This window comes from Myiozetetes cayanensis, unplaced genomic scaffold, assembly GCF_022539395.1.
Source record: "Myiozetetes cayanensis isolate MyiCay16 unplaced genomic scaffold, myiCay2020 scf14, whole genome shotgun sequence".
NCBI lineage: Eukaryota > Metazoa > Chordata > Aves > Passeriformes > Tyrannidae > Myiozetetes > Myiozetetes cayanensis.
The window spans coordinates 18,518,006-18,540,466 of record NW_026087048.1 but is presented as its reverse complement, the minus strand read 5'-3'; the positions used below and the strand labels follow the sequence as shown (position 1 = coordinate 18,540,466).

The 22,461-nt window shown below is 45.2% G+C and overlaps 1 protein-coding gene across 14 annotated transcripts in view; it reads left to right on the top strand.

Moving 5' to 3' along the window:
• MEGF11 (multiple EGF like domains 11) overlaps nucleotides 1-22,461 on the top strand; it is a 252,033-nt gene that overhangs the window by 202,207 nt on the left and 27,365 nt on the right. For all 14 annotated transcript variants that reach the window (XM_050309804.1, XM_050309792.1, XM_050309791.1 and 11 more), the window contains 6 exons: nucleotides 9,574-9,720; nucleotides 12,338-12,472; nucleotides 15,787-15,915; nucleotides 18,832-18,960; nucleotides 19,640-19,768; nucleotides 22,270-22,398. In XM_050309804.1, the coding sequence (XP_050165761.1) occupies nucleotides 9,574-9,720; nucleotides 12,338-12,472; nucleotides 15,787-15,915; nucleotides 18,832-18,960; nucleotides 19,640-19,768; nucleotides 22,270-22,398 (798 nt within the window). The remainder of the gene's footprint in view (nucleotides 1-9,573; nucleotides 9,721-12,337; nucleotides 12,473-15,786; nucleotides 15,916-18,831; nucleotides 18,961-19,639; nucleotides 19,769-22,269; nucleotides 22,399-22,461) is intronic.

Genomic DNA, 22,461 nt, shown 5'->3' with positions numbered 1-22,461 from the left:
TGCTTGCAGCTCTGTGTGTGCCACAGGTACCTCAGAGCTCCCAGCACACCAGTCACTTGTGGAAGAGGTGTTATTTTGTGTACATTTAGGTTAGAACGAAAACGCTTGAGGTTGGAGTGCTGCGGTGCTAATTGCACGTGGTTAATTAGGGATCCTGCACGCACGGAATCCATAGAGGGAACGGAAGCGCAGGAACGCCGGGTGATGGAGCAGCTCCTGGGAACCCTTTGCAAGCAAACAGGTCCTGCAGGAGCAGGCAGCAGTCTCATCTTTCCCAGGTGCAGCCTGCTCTCCTGGGTGCTCAGTGACAATGTTAAGGTCATAACTATCAATTAGCCTCCTCTTACTTAATAAATAATAATAAATAAATAACCTGAAACCGGCCAGGAAAGGACCAGCTGCCCTGGTGGCCTTGTGGGGTGAGCAGGGAGGACGTGGATGACAAAGTTCCCGTGGTGGGTGCAGTGCTGGTGGCCCTGGAGGTGACAGCTCCAGCCGAGCCCTGTGAGGTTGGCAGGACGAGCTGCAAACCCCCTGGGGCTGGTCCTGCCTCCTCGAGGGGGCTGCTGGCAGCATGTTTTGTGCCAGAAACAGCTTTCTCACAGGTACCAGCTGGTTAACATCATGTAGCCTTCAAACCTCAGTAATTAACTCAGCCAGAGCTGCTGGCCTGGCTTTTCATTGCTGGAGGTGTTTCCTTTGTGCTCCACCTGAGCCAGGTTGGGGCTCTCAGGGAAGCCAGAGCCAGCTGATGCCAGTCCTGCCTCCAAGACCCGGCTCCATCCTCTTCCCAGTCCTGCTCCCTGACAGGTTACAGAAGGAAAGCCCCAGGCCTGGCTGCTCTTCACACCCAGCTCTGCTCCTGCCTGTGATGAGTCTGTGCTTCAGGTTAATTGGGGCAAGTGTGTCTTTTGTAACCTTTCAGCTGTTACAGGGGGATTAAATAACAAGCGATCTGCAGGGGGATATGCTCGTGCCTCTAAATGTTAAGGTCAGTTAAAATCCTGTTTATCTGAATTCCTTTAATCTGAAATGCTGTCTTATCTGCAGCTCGTTCTGCCTCTCTCTTTTTGTCTGGCGCTCTGGTTTTGCAGATGCAATCTCGGTTATCCACTGAGCTGGTTAATCAGAGGCTTCTCTCAGTGGGCAAAGCCAAAGTTTACTCAGTTTATTTTAATATCCCAAAGATGTGTGGGGAAAACGGAGCGCTGCTGTGAGATGGGAAACATAAAAGGGTGCATCCCGTAGTTAATTATAAAAGAAGCCCTCACAGATTTTCCTTAATTAATCAGGATGGCAAACACAGGTATGGAAATGATCTGTGCTGAGGAACAAACATCTTGTTATTGCCTTGGTGCTTTTCACCTTCAGGCTTCACTCGTGTCCCATAAGAGCAGCCTCCCCCTTTGCTGTTGGATACGGGAAATCAAAATACATCTTCCCCTGTCCTTTACAACCTCCATAACTTGCATGCATTGCCAGCAACATCAACCCTCATTGTCTCTTATGGTGTCCAGATCTGCAGCCCAGTAGCTGTGGGAGCCTGGAGCTGTAGGATTTCCACGGGTGACGGTCTGAGGGGGTTAATGGGGTCACCAGTGTCACTGGCCAGGGGTCAGGTGAGCTCGGAGGGAGGATGTGCTTGTGAGCATTTGCAGGCTGCCAGTGACACCTGCACTGTCACTCAAACACAGGAACATGTTTCTTCCCTCCTGTGGACACATTAATTCAGCAAAACTGATCAGCCTGTTACTCAAGGGAAGGCCTTTTTGAATTTTAAGGAAACAGTGACCACTTTGACAGGGAGCTCTCAGGTATTTTTAACTTCCCTTTCTCGGAGCTCTTTGCAAAAAGGTGAAAAGCCTTTGAAATAAAAAAAGACCAAGCAAACCAAAACCCACCCTTTCCATAAAATGCATTTTGTTTGTACTAATATGACTTTTCTTCCACTGCAGCAGTATCCAGTTTATAATCTTAGGGGCAGATCTTGTCCTGGGCTGAAGCCCAAATAATTCTCTTGTCATTAATGGATCAGCCCCAGGAGCATGTTGATATAATTGGGAGCTGACTTTTTCCATGCATGTTTAAAGCCAGGAAAGAATCTAGGACTTGTTTCATGCACCTACAGGTTTTTTAGCTGAAGATCCACAGTATTTTAGAATTCACAGTGTCGTGGGTTGGCTTTTTTTTTTTCTTTTTTACCTCAGACTGTTTCATACCATTGGTTTGTAACACAGAGCCTAAAATATCAGAATGGAGCAATAGTAAGTTCCTATTAAACATGCATTTTCTAGATGTCTAATCCCATTATCTCCACCATATTTTGCATTTATCACTTTTGGCAGTCTTATCCCAGATTTTTAAATTAATAATTTATTTCTGTGATTATTCTGTATCCTTGCATTAGCTTTAAACAGACAGGAAAGCTAGAAATTTCTAGAGTCAGTCTAAAATGGTGCATTTTAGCCTCCCTTCTGGCCTCTGCCTTTCCAGTGTGGGAATCTTTTCCGTATGAAAAGGTGTGCTTACTCTCCAGGTTCGACAAGTGCCCTTTAGTCTATGAATGTAAGATAAGCTTATTAGAAATTAGCTTTAATTTTTCATTGACTTAATTTCAAGTGAGGTGATAAGATTTTAATGTCAGGCTGTGCTTAAAAATTCTCTCTTTGACAGGAACCTTTAAGGATGGTTCCTGCTGATACGGGGCTAATTTTCAAAAATCTGAATTATGAAGTTATATCAAAGACTCCATTGATGTCCTGACATTAATTATGTCTGTGTCTTGCTTGGCAGGTGTGGGGGAGGCTCCTGGTTCTCGTCTGAGTGAGGTTGGGTTGTGTTTGTCCCGTGCCAGGTTTTGTATTTATTTCACCTCTCGTGAAATCAGTTGGGTTTTTGCCACCCATTCAGTGGGAGTTGGATCAGACCCTTAGACTATAATTAGCATCTGCAGTAAGGCTACTGCTAAACTTCAGCATGTATGCAAATCATTGCAGCATCAGTCTCGCAAACACAGAAGATTTACAAGTTCACTTCTTCTTTGCGTTTATTTTTAGGTTTTATTTTCGCTTATTAAAGGACAGCTTTTAAATCGAGGGGAAAAGACGTGGCTTGGATGGCATCCTGGGTGGTGCTGATTGAATGGGTTCTAAAAAAACATGAAACTCCATCCTAGAGGTACCCAACCCCTTCCCATTTTAGTGAGCAGCCATGCTATATATAGGCTTGGCTGTGTGTACAATACTCACCTACAAATAAACGTGGGCGAGAAACGGTGAGAAATTATCCGGGCACGTTTCAGCAGACTCAGCCCTGGATGTTTGGCAGGCTGGGTGTGGAAGGAGAAAAGGAAGGATCACTCAGTAAGCAGCCTGCAGGCTAAAGTGGGGTGTGTATAAATATATACACTGAAGAGAGACTGAGACAAGAGCGTGTAGTGACAGGACAAGGGGGAGTGACTTCAGACTGACAGGGGATATTAGAAAAGAGAAAAATCCTTTATATCCTCTTCTTCCTGTGAGGGTGGGGAGGCTCTGGCACACTTGCCCAGAGAAGCTGTGGCTGCCCCATCCCTGGAATTGTCCAAGCCAGGTTGGAGCAACCTGGGCTAGTGGAAGGTGTTCCTGCCCATGGCAGGGGGTGGCACTGGATGATTTTTAATGTCCCTTCCAACCAAACCAGTCTGGAATTCTATGGCTCTATTAGATATATATGTTACTGGTGAAAGAGTTTACTGTGAGAAGCATTGTAAACATTTTCCTCCCTGTTCTTCTCCTTCTTCAAGGAGAAAAAGTTGAATTTCTGTCAACGTTACTCACGCAAAAGGCTTTGGTTGCACACCAGCTCTTGCTAAGCTGCTCTTCCCTCATGGCTCAGGGGCTGCAACATTTTGGCCAGGAAAACAATGCAGTTTTCCCCACTTACAAGTTCCTCCCTCCTCTTTAGCTGCTGATGGTCCGCTTGGGTCTTTCCCAGGTTTCTCTTCCCAGTCCTGAAACTGTGCCCAGTGTTTGAGGAGTAGGAAGGAATCCCTCTAAAGGTGAAGAAGGGCTGCAGAGAGCTTGACTCCTTTTAGCACCATTTTCTCCAGGTCTGCCCTTTGTGCTCATGGAAACCCTTCTTGTTTCTGTAGCGTGCCCTGGAGAATACCCTGGAGCAGAGGGAGCCACATCATCCTTGATTTTAGCAAACATTCTGACTTACCTCATTTCTTGTGAGGTAGGGCTCTTGCCTCAAAAGCTTTTATTGCATAAATTCCCCGGGTTGGGTGATTCATATCTGGTGATTTCTCTAGATAATTAAAAATAGGGGTAGGATTAGAGCTCCACAGAGGTGCATTAGGCTCTGAGTGTATTACTGGCAGAAAAACACTTACATTAATGGGTGCATAAATCGCCCATGCAAAGATGAGGGAAGGGACAAGTTAGAATTTTTCACTGGCTGCAGGGAAAGGCTTATTCTTCATAATTTAGGACCAGATCACAGAGCTTTCATTTAGACTGATGGGCTGTTACACTCAGGAGCTGCCCATCGGTGAGGGAAGGAGGGGCTCCGTGGTGCCAGTGTGGGGGAGAAATCAGTTAAAAAAGCATTGGAGAACACCACAGAAGTTCACAGATAAAATGTGATTGTGGCTGCTGTTATCTCTGTTGAGTAGTTTCACTATATAAAAACAAAAATAGCTTATTTGCAGACTGGATGAGCAGCCATCAATTCTTAATGTTTCCATTTAATTTTATGAGAGATCCCTTTATGTTTTCATCTATCTGCTGCCCTCCCTACACTGATTTTCTCATTCTTCAGCATTCTTAAATGCTGAGCTGTCAGGAATTGAGCTGTGGTGCTTCTGACTGGATCTCAGTCAAACACTTCAGGGTTTGCCTCAGGTAGGAATAAATATAAAGACGCAAAAAGCGATGGAAGAGCATCAAGAATTCTTTGTGAACTCTTGTTGGTGCACTGTCATAACACCTCTGAGCAGCTGATCCAGGCTTGGACAGGTCTGTCTTTATGTTCTTACTGGATTTTCTACTGCCTTAGATAGAGTCAAGCAGCAAAATAGGAAAGCACATGGATCTAATCTCAACTACACAGCTGATTTAAATAGAATTTATAGGGACAACATTAAGTGTAGCAGCAATAAGGACTGGGGAAAGAGAAGAGAATCAGGTTAAAAGGCCAAAGATCCCAGCCAAGCGTGACTCACCAAACTCAGGCCTCCACAGCATTGCCTGCAAAATCCAGTGCCTATTTTTACATAAAAAGCAGCTCTTTCCAAAGCTATTCAAATGCCAGAAATAAGAGATTATTATGACTTCATGTCATGTTGAAAGACAGGTGGAGGAGAGCACAATGTTTGTGTTGGATTCAAACGTCTGCTGAAATCGTTCCTGTCATTCCTAATTGATGTTGCATCTGTCTTTACATTGGGACTATTGAGGGGAAAGAGGAAAAAAAAAGGCTGAAGATCTTATTCAGAGAAATAATTACAGTTATACGCTGCTAGATGTAAAATTAAAGTACATGGAGGGGGGGAAGGGAGTTACATCCTATAATTTATCAAATCCCTCCGTCCCTGAAAAAATAATTAGATGCTGGGCAGCACACAGGCACTGCTGCAGAGGCTACTGTCAGGGGGATAGCAGTGGTCAAAAATAGGCCACTGGTTCTCATTTATTCCGTCCGTTTTCGCTCTGCTATTGTGTTTGGAGTATTAGTTTCCAACTACCCAGAGACACAGCACAGAAACAATGGCAGCTTTATTAAGAGCCAGAGACGGAATCCCCAGGCACGGGTGCAGTTGCAGAAGGAAGCTGGAGAGGGGAAGAAAGGGAGCTTTGCTTAGGTCTGCCTTTCAGGAATTTCACCCTCCAGAGTCCTTTGGTGGGATGTAGTTACAGGCAGCACTAAATCTGCATTAGTTTGACAAACTTTCTTGAAGCCACTGAAGATTATTAATGGAAGCAGCCTATGAAGGAGATCTTCAATAGGTGCCTCACATCCCACTTGTATGCTTGGAGGGTTTTTTTTCCCTTTTTCTGACTCCTTTTCCTGATGGTTGTATGGATGTTTAGCTTAATCCATCCCAGCCTGATTTGTAAATTTTAATACGAAGAACCGACTTCATCTGGTAAAAACTGAAGGTGCTCCATGAAAACCAGTGACATGGAGGCACCAGACACCCCCCTCTCTGGCCACTCTGCAGCAGAGCTGGGCTGTAATGTGTGATTTATGTTATTGGGATAAAACATTTGTCACTTGATGGGTTTCCATCAGCCAATGCTCTTGCCAGACACTGAGTTGATCCCAGGGCTGGAGCCCCGGAGAAGACTCTGGGAGACCTGAGAGCCCCTTGCAGGGCCTAAAGGGGCTCCAAAAAGAGCTGGAGAGGGACTGGGGACAAGGGATGCAGGGACAGGACACAGGGAATGGCTTCCCACTGCCAGAGGGCAGGGTTAGATGGGATATTGGGAAGGAATTCCTGGCTGGGAGGGTGGTGAGGCCCCTGGGATGGGGAGGGTTTGTGGCTGCTGTGTCAGGAACTGCATGGAAGCCACAGTGGACTCTGCTCTTCCCTCGACTCTTCCTCACTGCCAGAGAGTGCAGATCCTTTGCCCACACCCAGTGGATAGCTACAATTTTATATAAGTTATGTGAATTTCATTTACAATTCACCCCCAGAACATTGTTTAAGGAGGTCTTGGAAGTGTAATTTTATCCCAGTGTCTGCAATTGTGAACCACAGCCTCGGGCTGGAGGATAATTCCCTGGTATCCAGGCAATGGAGTTTATGTATAGAACTGCTTCCTGCAGCTTCAAGGACTTCTTCTGATAGTTGTCTTTCTAATTTCTATGTCACTGCTTGTGAACCCAGGATTTTGTTCATAAATCAGGAACCCGTGGTCGTAAGGTGAGATAATGCCGAGGTGTGTCAACTTCAGCAGTTTTTATAGTTCTGGAAATTGAAAACTAATTGCTTATCAGAAATGTTCATCAGCAGGGCCCAAAGTAAATATTAAAAGTTTTACATTCCAGAAGGTTCCTGCTTCACTGACTGCGACTGTAGAGTGGCTGGGAGGGATGGACTCCCCCTTGGGTAGGGAATTGTGAAATTAAGGTGCTTTTTCTAGCACAGGTCCATAAGACATGCGTGTCCAGGTGCAGTTTGAACTTCTCATTTACATTTGCAATTCAATGTGTGTGTGTGTGGAGCCTCCAAAAAGGAAATCTTCCATGAGAATCAACTCGGAGTAATATAAAGTAATAAAATCTGCTTATGGCCCCATCCCTGTTGTCTTCTGGAAAGGTGGAAGTAAATAAGTGCTGTAATGAGTGTCAGTGGCTTCTGGAAGGTTTCCTCCTTCTTCTTTACATTTCCCTACAACAATCAGCTCCACAATGACTCATTCCCTTCGTTAGGAGTGGGAAGACATCCCTCATTACTCATTACTAAAGGAAGGACTTTGCTGCTGCAAGGAACAGCCCTGGCATTTTAATTCGGGTTCCTTCCATGAGAAAGGAGCCAGTGTCATTTTTTCCCCCCAAACTTTGTCAAAAAGAGACAAGAAATAATGCTGTTTAATTGTCCCAGTTTATAAATAGCCCATTCACAGTGACAGAATTGTAATTTTAATGCTGCAAGCAGGAGGAAAAATACACATTTTTCTGCATTTGGGCCTGAATTTCATTGCTGGGAGCTCACGCTGAGACGCTCAAAGCTATAAATAATCATATACGTATATTTGTAAATACAAAATGCATTTATTTATTTACAATTTATTGTCTGAGTTTTTAATTACAGAGCACTGTAGATATATTACATAAATGCACACACAAAGCATTTGTTGTTTAAGTAATCCAAGGATATATCTGATTTCAAACTGAGCAGGGAAGACTGTTTAAAATAATTGTTTTTCTTGATTTTACTAATACAAATGTTCCTTGTCTCTTTTTGCACTCCCCCTTTTCAGATTTATTTACTTAGATGGGAAGGAATTGAGCTTGTATTAAGTTTTTACTGTATTTTAATGTGGTTTTTATTAAGCTCTACAGCACAGACCCTGCCTCTTTATAAATAAAGCAATGATCATGTATTACTAGAAACCACATTTCAAACTGTACTTTTGCCAGACTTGGTTAAGATTTCCTAGGAAGGGACATTATAATTGTGTGATTAATCTTCAGAAAAGGGAAATTTTGGCTCTGCAGTATTTCTTAGTGTATTAACTCCCGAGATTTATAAAACCAACTTGAGGCTGCGCTGTAAGTGCATTTATAATGACTTGGAGCTGATTTAATAATCCTCCAGGCCGGGTGGCTGTGCAGATCGCAGCGCGTCACCTGTGGCATCCAGATGAAGCTATCAGGGGGTGCAGGAAATGACTTGGGATTGTGTTTCTCCCTGGAGATGCCCTAATCCAACCTCTGGCCCTTTGTCTGGCTGCTTTTATCCCGTTCTGCAGCAGGGCCATGTGCGTGGGCGATAAAGGACGCGTTGCTGCCGCAAGCCCGGCCAGGTCAGCCGTGAGGAGCCCGGGGTGGTCTCCTTGGCAGCAAGATTTTCCAGGCCACTCTGTGATTCCTGTTTTTCCTGGTGCTATCAGTCTCTCCCCTGCCTGTGCCACTCCCTGCAGCTGGCACTGCTTAATGACCCTCTCAGTCCATGATCCTGCCCGTGGTTTTCCGTGCACGGAGCCCTTGATCCTGCCGATAGCTCTGCTGATTGCAGGTGTTGGTGCTGCCTTGTCCCAAAGGAGCACCAGCCCGGGGTGTGGGACCAGATCCTCAGGTCACATTTATCTGGGACAAACCACGGCACAGGGTTGTTTTTTTAAAGCCACCAGTTAACACAGAACCACGCTGGAAGCCTCCTGTTAAGTTTTTTGGCCCCGTGCTTTTTTCGGTGTTTCCAAGCTTTGCTTTTTGTAGTAACAAACATCAATCGACCACCCTGGGAATGGCTGGAGGTGGATTTGCAGGTCTCAGTCTCCATTTAGCATGCAGATGATCAGCCTGTGCTCACATATGGCCACTTGCTGGATCAGAACTCAGTTCTGTTATCACAGAACTGGAGAGCTCTGGATGGACGTGGGGTACGTGCACAAAACCCCCGAGCACAGTGCTGTGAGAGCACAGCACAGAGCTGAATTTACTTGTGTTCAAGAATCCAAACACTTCAACATGTTTTTCAGAGCCCTGATTTTTCTTTTTTAGGTCTTCCAATTCACAACAGGTAAGTAATCAGGCTTCAATCAACTGCCTATTTCCAGACCAGTTATTTGAGCTATTTTGTGACTTTAAAGCAATTCCTGACCTTCATCTCTCAGATGACATGCAGAGTTTCTTTAATGGTGCTGAGGACTGAACAGGAGCCCACTAACACCTACAGAACTCACCTCTCTGGCATTTTCTTAATTTTCACTTTATTAAGCAGATAAAAGGAGAGCTGTTTCCTTCCCAGGCTCCCTCGCTGGCTCTGTGAGGGACTGCGAGGCATCAGTCCAGCCGAAAGTTTCTTTGATCAGCGAGCAGAGTAAGCTGTGGGGATCCTAATGTGTGTCTTTATGTCCTTAGGCATCCACTGTGACAACATCTGCACCCAGGGCCGCTGGGGCCCCAACTGCTCCATCTCCTGCAGCTGTGAGAACGGGGGATCCTGCTCCCCAGAGGATGGCACCTGCGACTGTGCCCCGGGATACAGGGGACCCTTGTGCCAGAGAAGTAAGATTTTTCTATAGATGGCAGGAGCAAAGCAGGTGGAAATGCTCCTTTGTGACACCAGTCAGACAAACCCCCGGTTTCTGAGCTGCTTTAGCTCCCTGAGGGCACAGCACTGCCTAAAAAATGCTTCTGGATGGAGGGGGTGGGTCAAGACTCCACTGCAGAGTCATGCCTTGTGTTTCTTCTTCTGGTCTGCTGCACCTGCACGTCACAGGTGACCTGGAAGGAGCAACACCTTTCCATAGCAAAGCTGGCAGGACAGGGATCTGCAGTGAAGTCAGGGAGACCCACAGGACACCTTTGGAACGGAGCCAGCCACGACCCGTCACGTAACGACGAGCGGATGAGCCTTGGCGTCAAAATAACAAGGCAGTGTTTTCTGACGTGCCAGAAAAAGAAACACAGCAGCCTGAAATAGCTCCTGTCTGATGCTCTGCTGCTGCATATTAAAATGTGCCGAGCAGATAAAACCCCTCTCATTTGCTTTATCTGGGAAGCTGCATTTGCCCCGTAGGGACCCTAATTCACTGATCCAAACTACACACAACCACCTTCCTGTGTAAACAAGAAGTGGATTTGTCTTTCTTTTCTGCAGCTTCTTCTTCTTCTTCTTCTTTCTGTAAGACATTCTGCATTCCCAGTTCATACAGCCCCTTTGATTTCACCAGTTACACTCGACACTGGAACACACTCATCTCTAAAAATAATTTGTAGCTGACAGTTTTTATTTAAAGCCATTATAACAATGACCTCTAGCACTGCTGTAGTTAATGGCCTATAAGCATTTCCATTATAAGCCCCAATTTCCAGGTGCTCCAGCATATCTGTGTAGCTGTAAAACCTCTCTCCAAGGCTGAAATGTGGCTCTCGGAGCTTCAGGGAATTGGGGAAGAAAATGTTTCACGAATTTGAAACCTTAAGAGTGCAAAACTTCCAGAAGTTAATAGTTTCTGACCTTTCTGAGATGGAAAAAAACCCAGCTTAGTTTTATCAGCTGATGGCACATAGGCTACAAGAGGCAAACCTTGTTCCCAGTTTGCAAGCCCGGTAATCAGGCTGCTCCCTGAGGATGTTTGCTGGGGATCCAGTGGGGAGAAATTTTCTTCCTGTGGATGCCTCTGCTGCTGCCTCCTGTTGCTGAAATGCCTCTGTGAGCACATGGCGTGGGAATTCAGCTTGCTTTCCATCTCTTCTGTGGGATCCAGGCTCGAGCCTACCTGGTGAGCAGGACACCTCCGTGGGTGAGGGCAGCTTTAGCTTGCTAAGCTTGCTCTCAAAACCATCCACATTTTTCTCTTGGAAATTCATTTAGAAGCAGAATTTAGCCTGTGCAGGGCAGCACTGAAGATGATACTGAAGATGATTCTCAGCCAGCTTGTTCTGTCGGTGTAATCAGGATTACATGAGACACCGGGATGGTTTAGTGCTCTTAAGCCTGCAGAAATGTCTCCAGCAATGATCCAGGGTGTTTTATGGCTGGTATATATATCAACAAACCTGTCAGCTAAGTTCCAGCTGGAAATGTGCAGTGGTGCAAGAGCCTGACACCCTCTGTGAGCACACAGACCAAGAGAAAAATTCTCATTTGGTGGAAAAATGGAAGGGACGTGATAAAGTAACCACTGAGCCGGAACTGTGGAACAGAGAGTCACAGGAGTAAAAATAAAAACACATAAAGCCATTTTTACAGTCACTTACTGCCATTTAACATATCTTTGTGTTATCTGTTGCAGTGAATGTTTGGACAGTGGATGGGTTTTCACCCTACACGTGCTTAGAGGCAACAATCTGTGTTTAGAAGAGATGCTGAGCTGCAATCTTGGCTCTTTACCCTGTGTACAAATTCTATAATAATCATCTCAGGTTTCAGGCAAATTAAGCACACAGTTCATGACAAGTTTCCTCAGCTATCCTGTGCCATTACTGATGCAAATCAGGTGATTTTATATGCTGTTACCATAATTACCATCCTCAGATTCTGTTCGTCACTGATGGCTGCTGCTCCTGCCACGACACATATAAACTGTCTGCCCCAGGTGAGCACAGGTATCACACCTCATAGGTTTGGAAATCAGCTTTTGGCACAGTTGTTTAGACATAAAATGCTGTTTCCTAATGCAGCTTCTCGGAATTCTCAGCCCAGTTTCCAAAGGAAATGGTATTCTGAGTTTCTGTTGTCTCTTCGTGTGTGTGTGAGTGTTTCTCTTCCTATCTTAAAAGCTTTGGAATGTGTTATTATCCATATCTGCAGTAGGCTCTGAGGTCTCAAACATCTTTAACTCCCGTGTTTTGTCAGGGAGTTTATCTGAAGCAGGTTAGAGAGACTCAAATGGATGTCCTGAGAGAGAGAGAGGCTGCTGAGAACTCCACTGTATTACTAAACAGCCAGGGACTTACATGAGGTGGGAATGTTTGAACACAGGAGCAGTTTTCCTCAGAGCTTGCACTTTGTTAGACGTGGAACAATCCAACAGGCTTCATCCTTTCAGCTGTCCACAAAAGTGTGTTTCTGTAAATTAAAAAATAACGGTTTGGGATTAAGACAGAGAATTCTCAAGCTCTCAGCAATGAGAAAACTCAGGAGAACCCGTGACAGCTGACTTTGTTTTGTTTCCAGTTTGCCCCCCTGGCTTTTACGGACACCACTGTGGCCAGCCCTGCCCCCAGTGTGTGCACAGCAATGGTCCTTGTCACCACGTGTCGGGACACTGCGACTGCCTGCCGGGATTCTTTGGCCCTCTCTGCAACCAAGGTACTGAGCCCCCAAATTCCACCTCCTCTCCTAAGTGTCTGTGACTTTGCAGCAAGGCCCATCCCAAGGCTCCTGCCTTTTTCCCTTGTTTCAGCAGTTTGGATCCCGAGAAATTCTTTACTCCAGAGGGGAAATGCAAATAGGTACTTAGTCACCCTTTTGTAAATATGATGTGCTCCTGGTTTCATAAATCCAGGTCTGCAGTGCTGGATTGAGCTGACTATGGAATGAGACACCTGCTGTAAATACATCAGCATCCAATGGGGTCATTTTTCTTTCTGCTCAGCCTCTCCTCCCCTGCATGTTGATTTGTTGGTGGCACCTCTGTGTGATCTTCTGCTGCAGGACCTGTAGGTTCTGGTTCAGGGCAAGGCCAGCTCAGGTGCACAAGCCCAAACACCCAGTTACTATTTACACCTCATTTCCACTGTGTGGGATCTGGTTGGGAATAACTGAAATCGTGGACACGAGTGCAGGAGGCAGAAAGGTTTGCAGTGAGGCAGAGAAAGGGAGTTAATTTTCACAGGTGGAGAGGAGCTGCCCCCACATGCCCATCCCCTCTCTGTTCCTTTGGAAGTTACTCCACTTTTAACTGTGTTTCATTGTCAGCTTTATCCTAAAAATACCCACAGGGTCAGTCAGTGTTCTGCAGTCTCAGTGGTTGCATCCTGCTGGGGGTGTTTCCTACACAGGTATTTAGAGGAGGTGACTGCCCTCTGTGAAGTCACCGTCCCTGCAAAAACTGAGGGACGCTTTTTAATGACCTGCTTTTCAGTAAGTCAGGAATTGCAGGCATCACTCATGCAAAATCATTAAACATGGAGTAAGCATAGCCATGTGGGTTTTTTTTTTCCTGTGCTGTATAGTCAACTAAACATTATACCAATTAATTTATTAAAATGAACACATTTCAGTGAATTTGTCCGTTTTATGTGAAACGTTAGCCAGATTTCAAAGCATAAGCAGGTCTAATTATCCTCTTAAGAAAACTATTTTATTTTTGCTCAGATGTTCAGCACTTCTGGTTTTACTTTGAAATGTTGATCTATCCAGTAAATTAATTTTAAAATATTCATGTCCTAATTAAAATCAATTTGTGTTGCAGTTTGTCGTAATGAGTTAACGTGTAACTTTATTTTGTGGAAAGAAAAATGTTAATTAATGTCTTCCATTAGAAAAACGGGAAACGAAGATTTCACTTTGGAATTTTCATCTCCTCGTGCCGTCTCCTTTCTGGCAGCAGGAGAACTCTCCCACCAGCAGCACATGCTGGTGAGGAGCCGTGAAACCCCCAGAACTGCACAGGATTCCGAGCTACAAATGACTAAACAGCTGTTTTATGAACATCTTTCACAGCCATGTAGCAAGATGGATTGATAATAACCTGTTCTCGCTGCTGGAACACACCCTGACATCCCACAGGGACTTTGGGAGTCCCACTTCAGAGCTTTTATGGCTTAATTAACATCCCTCTCGGTGTGGTACAATCAGATTGCTCCCGAGGAGAGCAGCACCAGGCCTTGCTTTGCAGCTCTGCTTAAAACTGGTTGAGACACTGAAAAAGTGTTTGGATCCCACGTCCCCTCAGGAGAGCTGAGGTGTCAACCCCCAGCCGGGGGGGTTTCAGTTGAGGGGAACAAGCCTTGGGTCGTCCGTCTGCGTTGATGTTCCAGAGGGTGTGATCCCATTTCCCGGGACAGGAGGTGCTCCCAGGGAAGGAGCAGCTCTCCCTGTGTGCTTTTGTCAAGTGTGACCTGGTGCCTTTGCCAGCAGCTCTGTTTGGATCACAGATCTCGTCCTGATCCATTAGTATTCTGTGTTGCAGTACAAATCAGCTCCTATTCTAAGCAAGTCTTTAGAGAACTACTTTTTTTTTTTTTTTTTTTTTTTTTTTGTACCTATAAAAAATCATTGAGGTGATGTTATCTATCTCCATCTTAAAGATGCCATAAATAGTGCATGGAGCTGCTGGATATGGAGCATTGGAAGTGACTGATGGTGTGGCCTGCACAAGAGCCTGGGCTGACAGATCATTGCAGTTTTTGCTCTTGCCTGTGATTTGAGGGCTTTGCTTCCCTCCCCTCTTTGTGTCTGTGTATTGTTCTTTACATTGTGGCTGTATGCTGGGTTTAGTTTTATCTCTTTTCAGTTAGGAACTGTTCTGTTTAGCACATGATTTGAAAGCCAAACCCAACTTTATCCACTCCTACAGATAAGTCCACGGTATATAGAAATACAGGCAGGAAACAATACCCTGCACATTCTTAGCTTTCTGCTGTAGTAAGAGTAGAGGATGGCATATTATATAAAAACCAGTGAATCACAGCTCAGGATTTCAATCTGTGGCTGATTCACAGTCAGGATAGATTGAGGTCACCTGCAGAGACTACTTTTGAGAAAGTGAGAGAGGCTGAAGTGGTAAAACAGCTGCATAATTCAGGGAAGTGCCTTAATCACTTTTTTGACATCGCTATTATTTACCAGGATACGAGTCCAGTTCCATTTGTTACACTCTTTGCAAAGATGGACTGTATGTTTTATCTTGTTTTGAAAATACATCTGTTTTTGTCAGGGAACACAGCCAATAAGAGCCCAGAAATGAAACATTTCATTCTTTACCGAGCAGAGCTTTCCATCAACTTTAACGTTAAAGATTTCCAATAATTTGGTGGGAGGTTGAAGATCTACATGTCTATTAGTTTTCTGTCACTGTGCTTGGGCTCTTAGAGGATGACTCTGGAAAAATAAATTTAGAGTTTCTTTCCTTCCAACTTCGGGACTAAGCCAGGTGGGCACACAGGGATGGGTGCTGATTTTTTCGGATGCAGCACATCTATTTAACAGCTCTCAGTCAAACATTGTGTATAATCCTTGGGAACCACATTTGCAACCTAATTGCTTCCCCTTTCCAAGTGTCCAGATCAATCCCTTCCAGCCCCTCACTTGTGTTGTTTGCTGCTTGCTCATTGAAGTCTCCTCAACTTCCCTCTGCCAATAACCCCTTTCCTCTCTTTGTCTCTCCTCTCCTCATCCTTCCATACTGCCCTTCAGTAATTGGAATCTCCTAACTATATTGGCTTCATTTTCCAGCAGAAAAAAAAAAATGGATTTCGAGATTACTTTTTCCTGTTGTTTTTATGATTGGACTGTGAGAAAAAAAAAAGAAAAAAAGAGGACTATATACTTTCTGCCTTTTCCTTCTTTCCAGCAATTTTTTGCCCCTTTGGCTTCATCAAAGAAAAAATGTCATGATTAATTTTGTCTCTAATTGCTAAATGTTAAACTGGGACTTCTTCCCTGCCTTGTGCTTCCAGTGTGTCCCAGCGGGAAGTACGGGAAGGACTGTGCCGAGGTGTGTCAGTGCACCGAGAACGGGACCTGCAACCCCATCGACGGCTCCTGCCAGTGCTTCCCGGGCTGGATAGGCATGGACTGCTCTCAGAGTAAGCAAACCTGCTCCAAAATGGTTTTGTGTTTGCTTAAGTACTTTCTGAAAGTTAAGAGACGTGTTCTGGGGAAATCCCTGATGTTTTACAGGCACTGCCTCGCTCTCTTTATGGCTTATTTCTCTTAATTAATCCAAGTTAGCTCTGGATTGGATTAGTTTCTGCATTTGGAGTTTGCAGAAGCTGTGACTGGCTTTTATTCCAGGAAAGGGAGGTCACAAGCTCTTATCAGAAAAGAAAGCTCCGTGCTCCCTTTTAATTTCTAGCTGCATTCCCTTGTATTTATTTTTTTGAAATCGTTTTCTTTCAGCTGTTACATTTAGAATGTATTAACCAGTAAATGTTTTCATGTACCAACCCCCCAGAACTGAGAAATTAGGCGGCTGAAATATTTCTATTAAATGTAATTTAATTGTAAAAGTCACTGTGGGCTTGGAGGGATGGAAGATTTCTTCTTGAAAATTGCCCAGGTAGAAGATTGGCATTTGCTGATCCCGAAGTGTCATTTCCTGAGAGCATCCCTTAATTGAAGCTGGATCACAGAGGGAGGCAATATCCGATCATTCAGAAATGTTACTTCATATTCAGGATACAACTAGCATATTAGACAGCATTCCAGAGGAAAATATATTAAACTGCAAGTGATAAAGCAGGAATCGGATAAAAACAGACGGCTGTAATTTTGCTTTTATTGTGTGTCTTCCACGGGCAGAATATTGCTGTCACTCAAAAATGGGGGGGGGGGGGAGAGAAAAAAAGAAAGCTGCTCAGATTCCTCGTTATATTTAGCCATGTAATTGGGAAATGAGTGCTGGTTTCTGTTAACCTTGACAAAAGATGGTTTTGCTTGGAGAGCGACCGTTGCCAGCCCGGGAGGCAGAAGGGCCTGGTTGTAGCTGGTATGAGCCAAGGGGGAGCGTGGCTGTCACCCTTGTAAAGAGGGTGTAGCTCTCCCAGGGTGATCCTGGCCCACTCCAGGCTCCCATGGCACCTGGCCTTGCCTCCAGAGCTGTTTCCATCAGACCAGATAACCTGGAATGACCCGGAGTCGGAGCTGCACGGGAGGCAGTTTTAGCTCCGACTCCAGAGCCAGTTCTGGATTCACTGACAGACCCTGCAGCTCTGCCTGACACAGGAGAACTGGGACAGGCTCCCCAGGGTGGCACTCACAGCACCAAGCCTGTCTGAGAGGCTCCTGGAGGGCTTTTGGGGTGCCCCGTGCAGGGCCAGGATGATCCCGATGGGTCCCTTCCGACTCAGCACGTTCTGTGGTTCTATTTCTGGGTTTCTTCTAGCACAGACACTTCAGGCCAAGTCCTGGTCAGCTTTACATTGTGTGAGTTCAGTGACCTTTCGTTTGATTAACGTCATGGCAGGGTTTTTTGGCTGCTCATTTCTGGCTTTAGGGGTGTCTGTCATGTGCCAGAAACTCGCATTTATCGTCCGAGCAGGAGCCAGTGGCATCCGTGGAAGTAGGCATGGTTTCTGTACTTTCAGGTTTCCTGGGAACTGTGCCTGATTAATTCAGGTCTTTAATGGCAAGCCACGGAAAGTGCTTTTTAAAGCAAAAATATAGTTGTTATATTGAAGGGCTATCATCATTTTGGATCTTTTAGTCTGGCACTAATAACTGTAACTTACTGCGCTCATTTTTTGGAGGGAGGCTTAAAATAACTTTTTAAAATGTATTAATATTGTACTTGTTGAAATATAAAATAGACCTGGAGATTTTAATTTAATATTGGTCCCATCAACAAAAGCAATCTGAATTTGTGGATGGGAGTTCATATTGGAAGAAGTTTTCTTTACATTTTTTACGTAATTGGAGCAGCACTCGGTGCTTCAGCTGAATGTGGTAATTTTAGTGGTTGATTGCATAGCAAAGTAAACCTGAATAGCTGGGTTTATTATGCAAGAATTCCAGAATGTCAAGAAGAAAATTAAATTACCTCCATATCTTATGACCCCAAGTCCAAATTGTCTTCGCAGATAATGCCAGTAAGGCAGGGGGAGTGCCCAGAGCACACAGGGGGCTGCTGGTTCTGTGGTTCTCAGTGCAGAGCTGATCTTTCCACATGACCTGCCTGGGAAATCATGGAATCATAGAATTCCAGGAAGGTTTGGGTTGGAAGGGACCTGAAAGCTCATCCAGTCCAGGCAGGGACACCTTCTGCTATCTCAGGTTGCTCCAAGCCCCGTCCAACCTGGCCATGGACCCTCCAGGGATCCAGGGGCAGCCACAGCTTCTCTGGGCACCCTGTGCCAGGGCCTGCCCACCCTCTGAGTAAAGAATTCCTTCCCACTATCCCATCTATCCCTGCCCTCTGGCAGTGGGAAGCCATTCCCTGTGTCCTGTCCCTGCATCCCTTGTTCCCAGTCCCTCTCCAGCTCTCCTGGAGCCCCTTTAGGCCCTGGAAGGGGCTCTCAGGTCTCCCTGGAGCCTTCTCTTCTCCAGGCTGAACACTCCCCAGCTCTCCCAGCCTGTCCCCAGAGCAGAGGGGCTCCAGCCCTGGGAGCAGCTCTGTGGCCTCCTCTGGACTCACTCCAGCAGCTCCACATCCTCCTGACGTTGGGGATCCCAGAGCTGGGGGCAGCTCTGCAGGTGGGATCCCACCTGTGCAGAGCAGAGGGGCAGAATCCCCGCTTAGTCCTGCTGGGAGAAATCCCTGTGCCAGGGACTGACAGCATGGGAGAAGCCACAGGTTGGCACCAGGGTTAGCAGAGCAATTTCTGGCTTGGAAGAGCCAGTGACAGTCTGGGAAGAGCCAGTGACAGTCTGGGAAGAGCCAGTCACTGCCCAGGAGTCGCTGCAGCTCTGCCGTGTGAGGTTCTGCCTTCGCTGGTGTCTCACCGGTTCTCCCTCCCTTTGTCGATGCTCCTCCTCAGCACTAACACAGTATTTTGTTTTCATAGCTTGTCCCAGTGGGTTTTGGGGCCCTGATTGCTTTCACTCCTGCAACTGCCACAACGGAGCCCTGTGCAGCCCCTACGATGGAGAATGTCGATGTACCCACGGCTGGACCGGGCTCTTCTGCACTCAGCGTAAGCCTTTCAGGGACAGGGAATCTGTCAAAGTGTGTGCTGCTACCTCGTGTCTCTTCCAAGTATTGCAGTCTTCCCTCGAAATCCACCTGCTCCTTACTCGGGATAACCTCACATCACCCCAAGGAAAACAGTCCTGAAGCTTCCCGTGGTTTTTTGTGCCTGTAAAGGAGGGGCAGATAATTCAGATTATTGATTCATTGTCAGGATTTGCACAGTCGATGTCCCTGCTTGTTAAGGCCCCAGTTCATGTGGCCTCATTTAGGAAAGTGAGATTTCTCTTCCCAGTGCCAAATTAGCAGCACTGTACAAGAGGAGATCCAATTCTGGTGAGCCTTTTAAGAGGACTCTTTCACTTGCAATTAATTGATTGATCTCTGGTCTTTCAGAAAGTTTCTGTTTAGCATCTTCTTCTTGAAAATGTGGTTTGTATAGATGGGTCAAGTTTTCATTCCTCTGGAACACTTAAGAGGCAATTCTGTAAGAGATGAGAAACATTACTTCAAGAAAATTGGCTGTCATGGTATTTCTGCATTAAGACCATGAAATAAATGTTTTTAAATATACAGAGGCTGAAAATCCATAGATCTATAGGACTACGTGTTTTGTGCTGATAAAGCATCTCGAGTTTGGGTTTCAGCTCCTTTTCTTAGTCTTTCCTTCTTCTGATTCCTGAAAGGTTGCCCAGCTGCTTTTTATGGCAAGAACTGTGCCAACGTGTGCCAGTGTCAGAACGGAGCCGACTGTGACCACATCACTGGCCAGTGCACGTGCAGGACGGGATTCACAGGCAAGCAGTGTGAGCAGAGTAAGTACCAGCATGACCTCAGCTTTCTGTATCTCCAGGAAGGACTGGGGTGGTGGTGGGGGTGTTTCAGAATTCTCTGCATGAACAGGCTCTTGAATGAAGTGTTGATGTCAGCAAGCCAGTGACCCCAGGCACCTCACGTAATCCAGAGGGAGGAGAAGGTGCCTGTGGAAAACTGGGCAGTCTGAGCGTAAAGAAATCCAGTGAATCCTCTGCCAGCTGGGCCTTTTCATTCCCAGGCTAAAGTTAGGTGAGAGAAGGCAAATCAGTGCACTCAGTGCTGACTGGATGGAGCCTTCCCAAAAAACTTGTACCTAATTATTAGAAAAACAGCCCAAAATCTGCATCGTGCCTTGCTAATGCTGTTGAGAGCACCAGCATCAGGTTTCCTTAAGCACGAGGGAAGACAGAAGGGTTTAAAAGAAATAAATCCTTTCTGCTCTCTGCATTCCAGGGAATACTGGGGCTTTCCTGCCTAAGCTGTTATGCTACAGATGTGGAGCAAATAAAGATTCATCTTTACAGGGAAAGCAGATCAAGTAAACAAAGTTGTTTGCCGTTTTGGGAAGGATCTGTGTTTGGTCTGAGCAGTGAGCAAGTGTTTAACAATGAACTCCAATTACCTTCCAAGGGACCTGGCATGTTTTACTGGAATGGTTGTCCATGTCCCGCTGGCATATTTAGCAGCCTGTGCCAAATGACTTCTTTAAAGAACAGGGAATGAGGGTAGTGCAGACTGGATGTGCTGCAGCTGAATAATGACTTGTTTGTCCAGTACAGCAAATCACAAGAAAATTCTCACACGCTTACTCATATTCTAAGTGCAACATAAAATCCATCTCACCTTACCCAGGCATTAATTCCACAGGGTTCCCTTCCTTTTTTTTTTGGCAGTCAGGTGATGCAGTAACATTCCTGCTGGATTTGCAAGGGAAGGCTTTAACTGGAGCTCACTGCATGGATCTGTATGGAATTATTTGTACATGTAACTCAGTTCATAAACATCTTTCTGCCCACACTTGCATTCAGCAAAGTGATTATCTCAGGACTAAAGTTGTGTGCTCCTGGGGGATTAGATATGGCACCTCTGTGACTCTGGCCAACTCACTGTGAATTTGGGCACAGCCCTACTGCAACCACCATCAAAACAGGAAACTAAAAAGTCCCACAGTAGAACTGCACATTGGCAGATTTTATACAAGAAGCTACTTTTTAATTCGACCTCTGTACAAAGCCTGAGGCTTCCTTTTCTATCCAAGCTACAAATGTATTTATTTATCTGTTTTTCTACTGTTTAATCTAAAAGAATCTCTTCATTAAGGCTCCTTCCTTCTCCACATCCTGCTGAATGGGCAGTCACACTGCATTGCAGATGAAATGCCTAATTGCAGGCATCGTTTCTGTGGTGCAGTCCCAAAATTTAGGCTTTATTCATTTTAAGTAGGCTACAGGTTACTATCAGAATGAGCACTAATTGTAATATTTTTTTTCCCCCCTTATTTGAGGACCAGCAGATTAAAGAAAGAGATACAACTTTAATACACACTGCAAATCATTACACAGATGCTGGCTACAGTTCTTTACTAAATATTAAATTTTGGCTACTAGAAGCTACTTAGAGACTGGCACTGGGGAGGTGTCTCATGCTATGCAAAACCTTTGCAGTGACACACAAGGAGTCACACCTTAAACAAGATATTTTCTATAGCATCACAGCAAGTGTGAGTGCTTTCAGTAATGCTGCTTCTCCGTGGAAATAAGTGGGATGTGACAGACATTGTTTCTTTCAATTTATTATTGAATAGTGCCTCCAGAAGTAAAGTCAGCTGCCTACAGATTTATTGTAATAGCCCATCATGGTAATTGTATGAATAAATTTCTCAGCTGGACATTCAATCATTTTGTCTTTGATAGAAATACAAAGACAGGATGGCAATTCCTTCTGTATGAGGAGTCCTGGTAGAGAAGCTGAGCAAATCAAACCATTCAGATGCTCAGTTCTGTGATTCCACCTCCAGTGTTCTGTTCACCTCCTGGCACTAGTAGGGATGAGTAGGAAAGCACGTGGGATTTGTGTGGTAAAACTCTACTGAGTTCATATAAAGGTTCATTAAAACTTTTCTTTGCAACTACCCCACGAAAAAAGAATCAGTGGGGTGGTGGTGAACGCTGAGCTCTTTCAAGGTGTTGTCCACAGCTTCTGAGCTCGTGCTCTGCCAGATTCTGAACACTTATAATGCATATCAAGACTTTTAAATCCTTTGGACCCATTATTGATTTCATCCTTGGGAAGACTTGTAAGACTTTTCCAAAAGTCACAGCTTAATAAGTAATAAACTGTGCATGAAATACATTTATCTTCTGCTTTAAAATAATTGTGATCACCGTGAGTGTTGTCCTGGAGACCCTGAAACCAGGGAGACTCTTCTGCTGAATTTTCCATTGCACCCATTCCTGAAAACAGCAGGAATTCTTTCCAGTGTTTTTCCTTGGCTTCCCAGAGTGCTCACCGGGAACGTTTGGTTACGGTTGCAAACAGCTTTGTGAGTGCATGAACAACGCTACGTGTGACCACGTCACAGGCACCTGCTACTGCAGCCCAGGCTTCAAAGGAATCCGCTGTGATCAAGGTACAGTGGCATTCTGTCTGTAAAACCCCTCTCTCTTTATCTCTCTCTCCCTCTCCAATGATG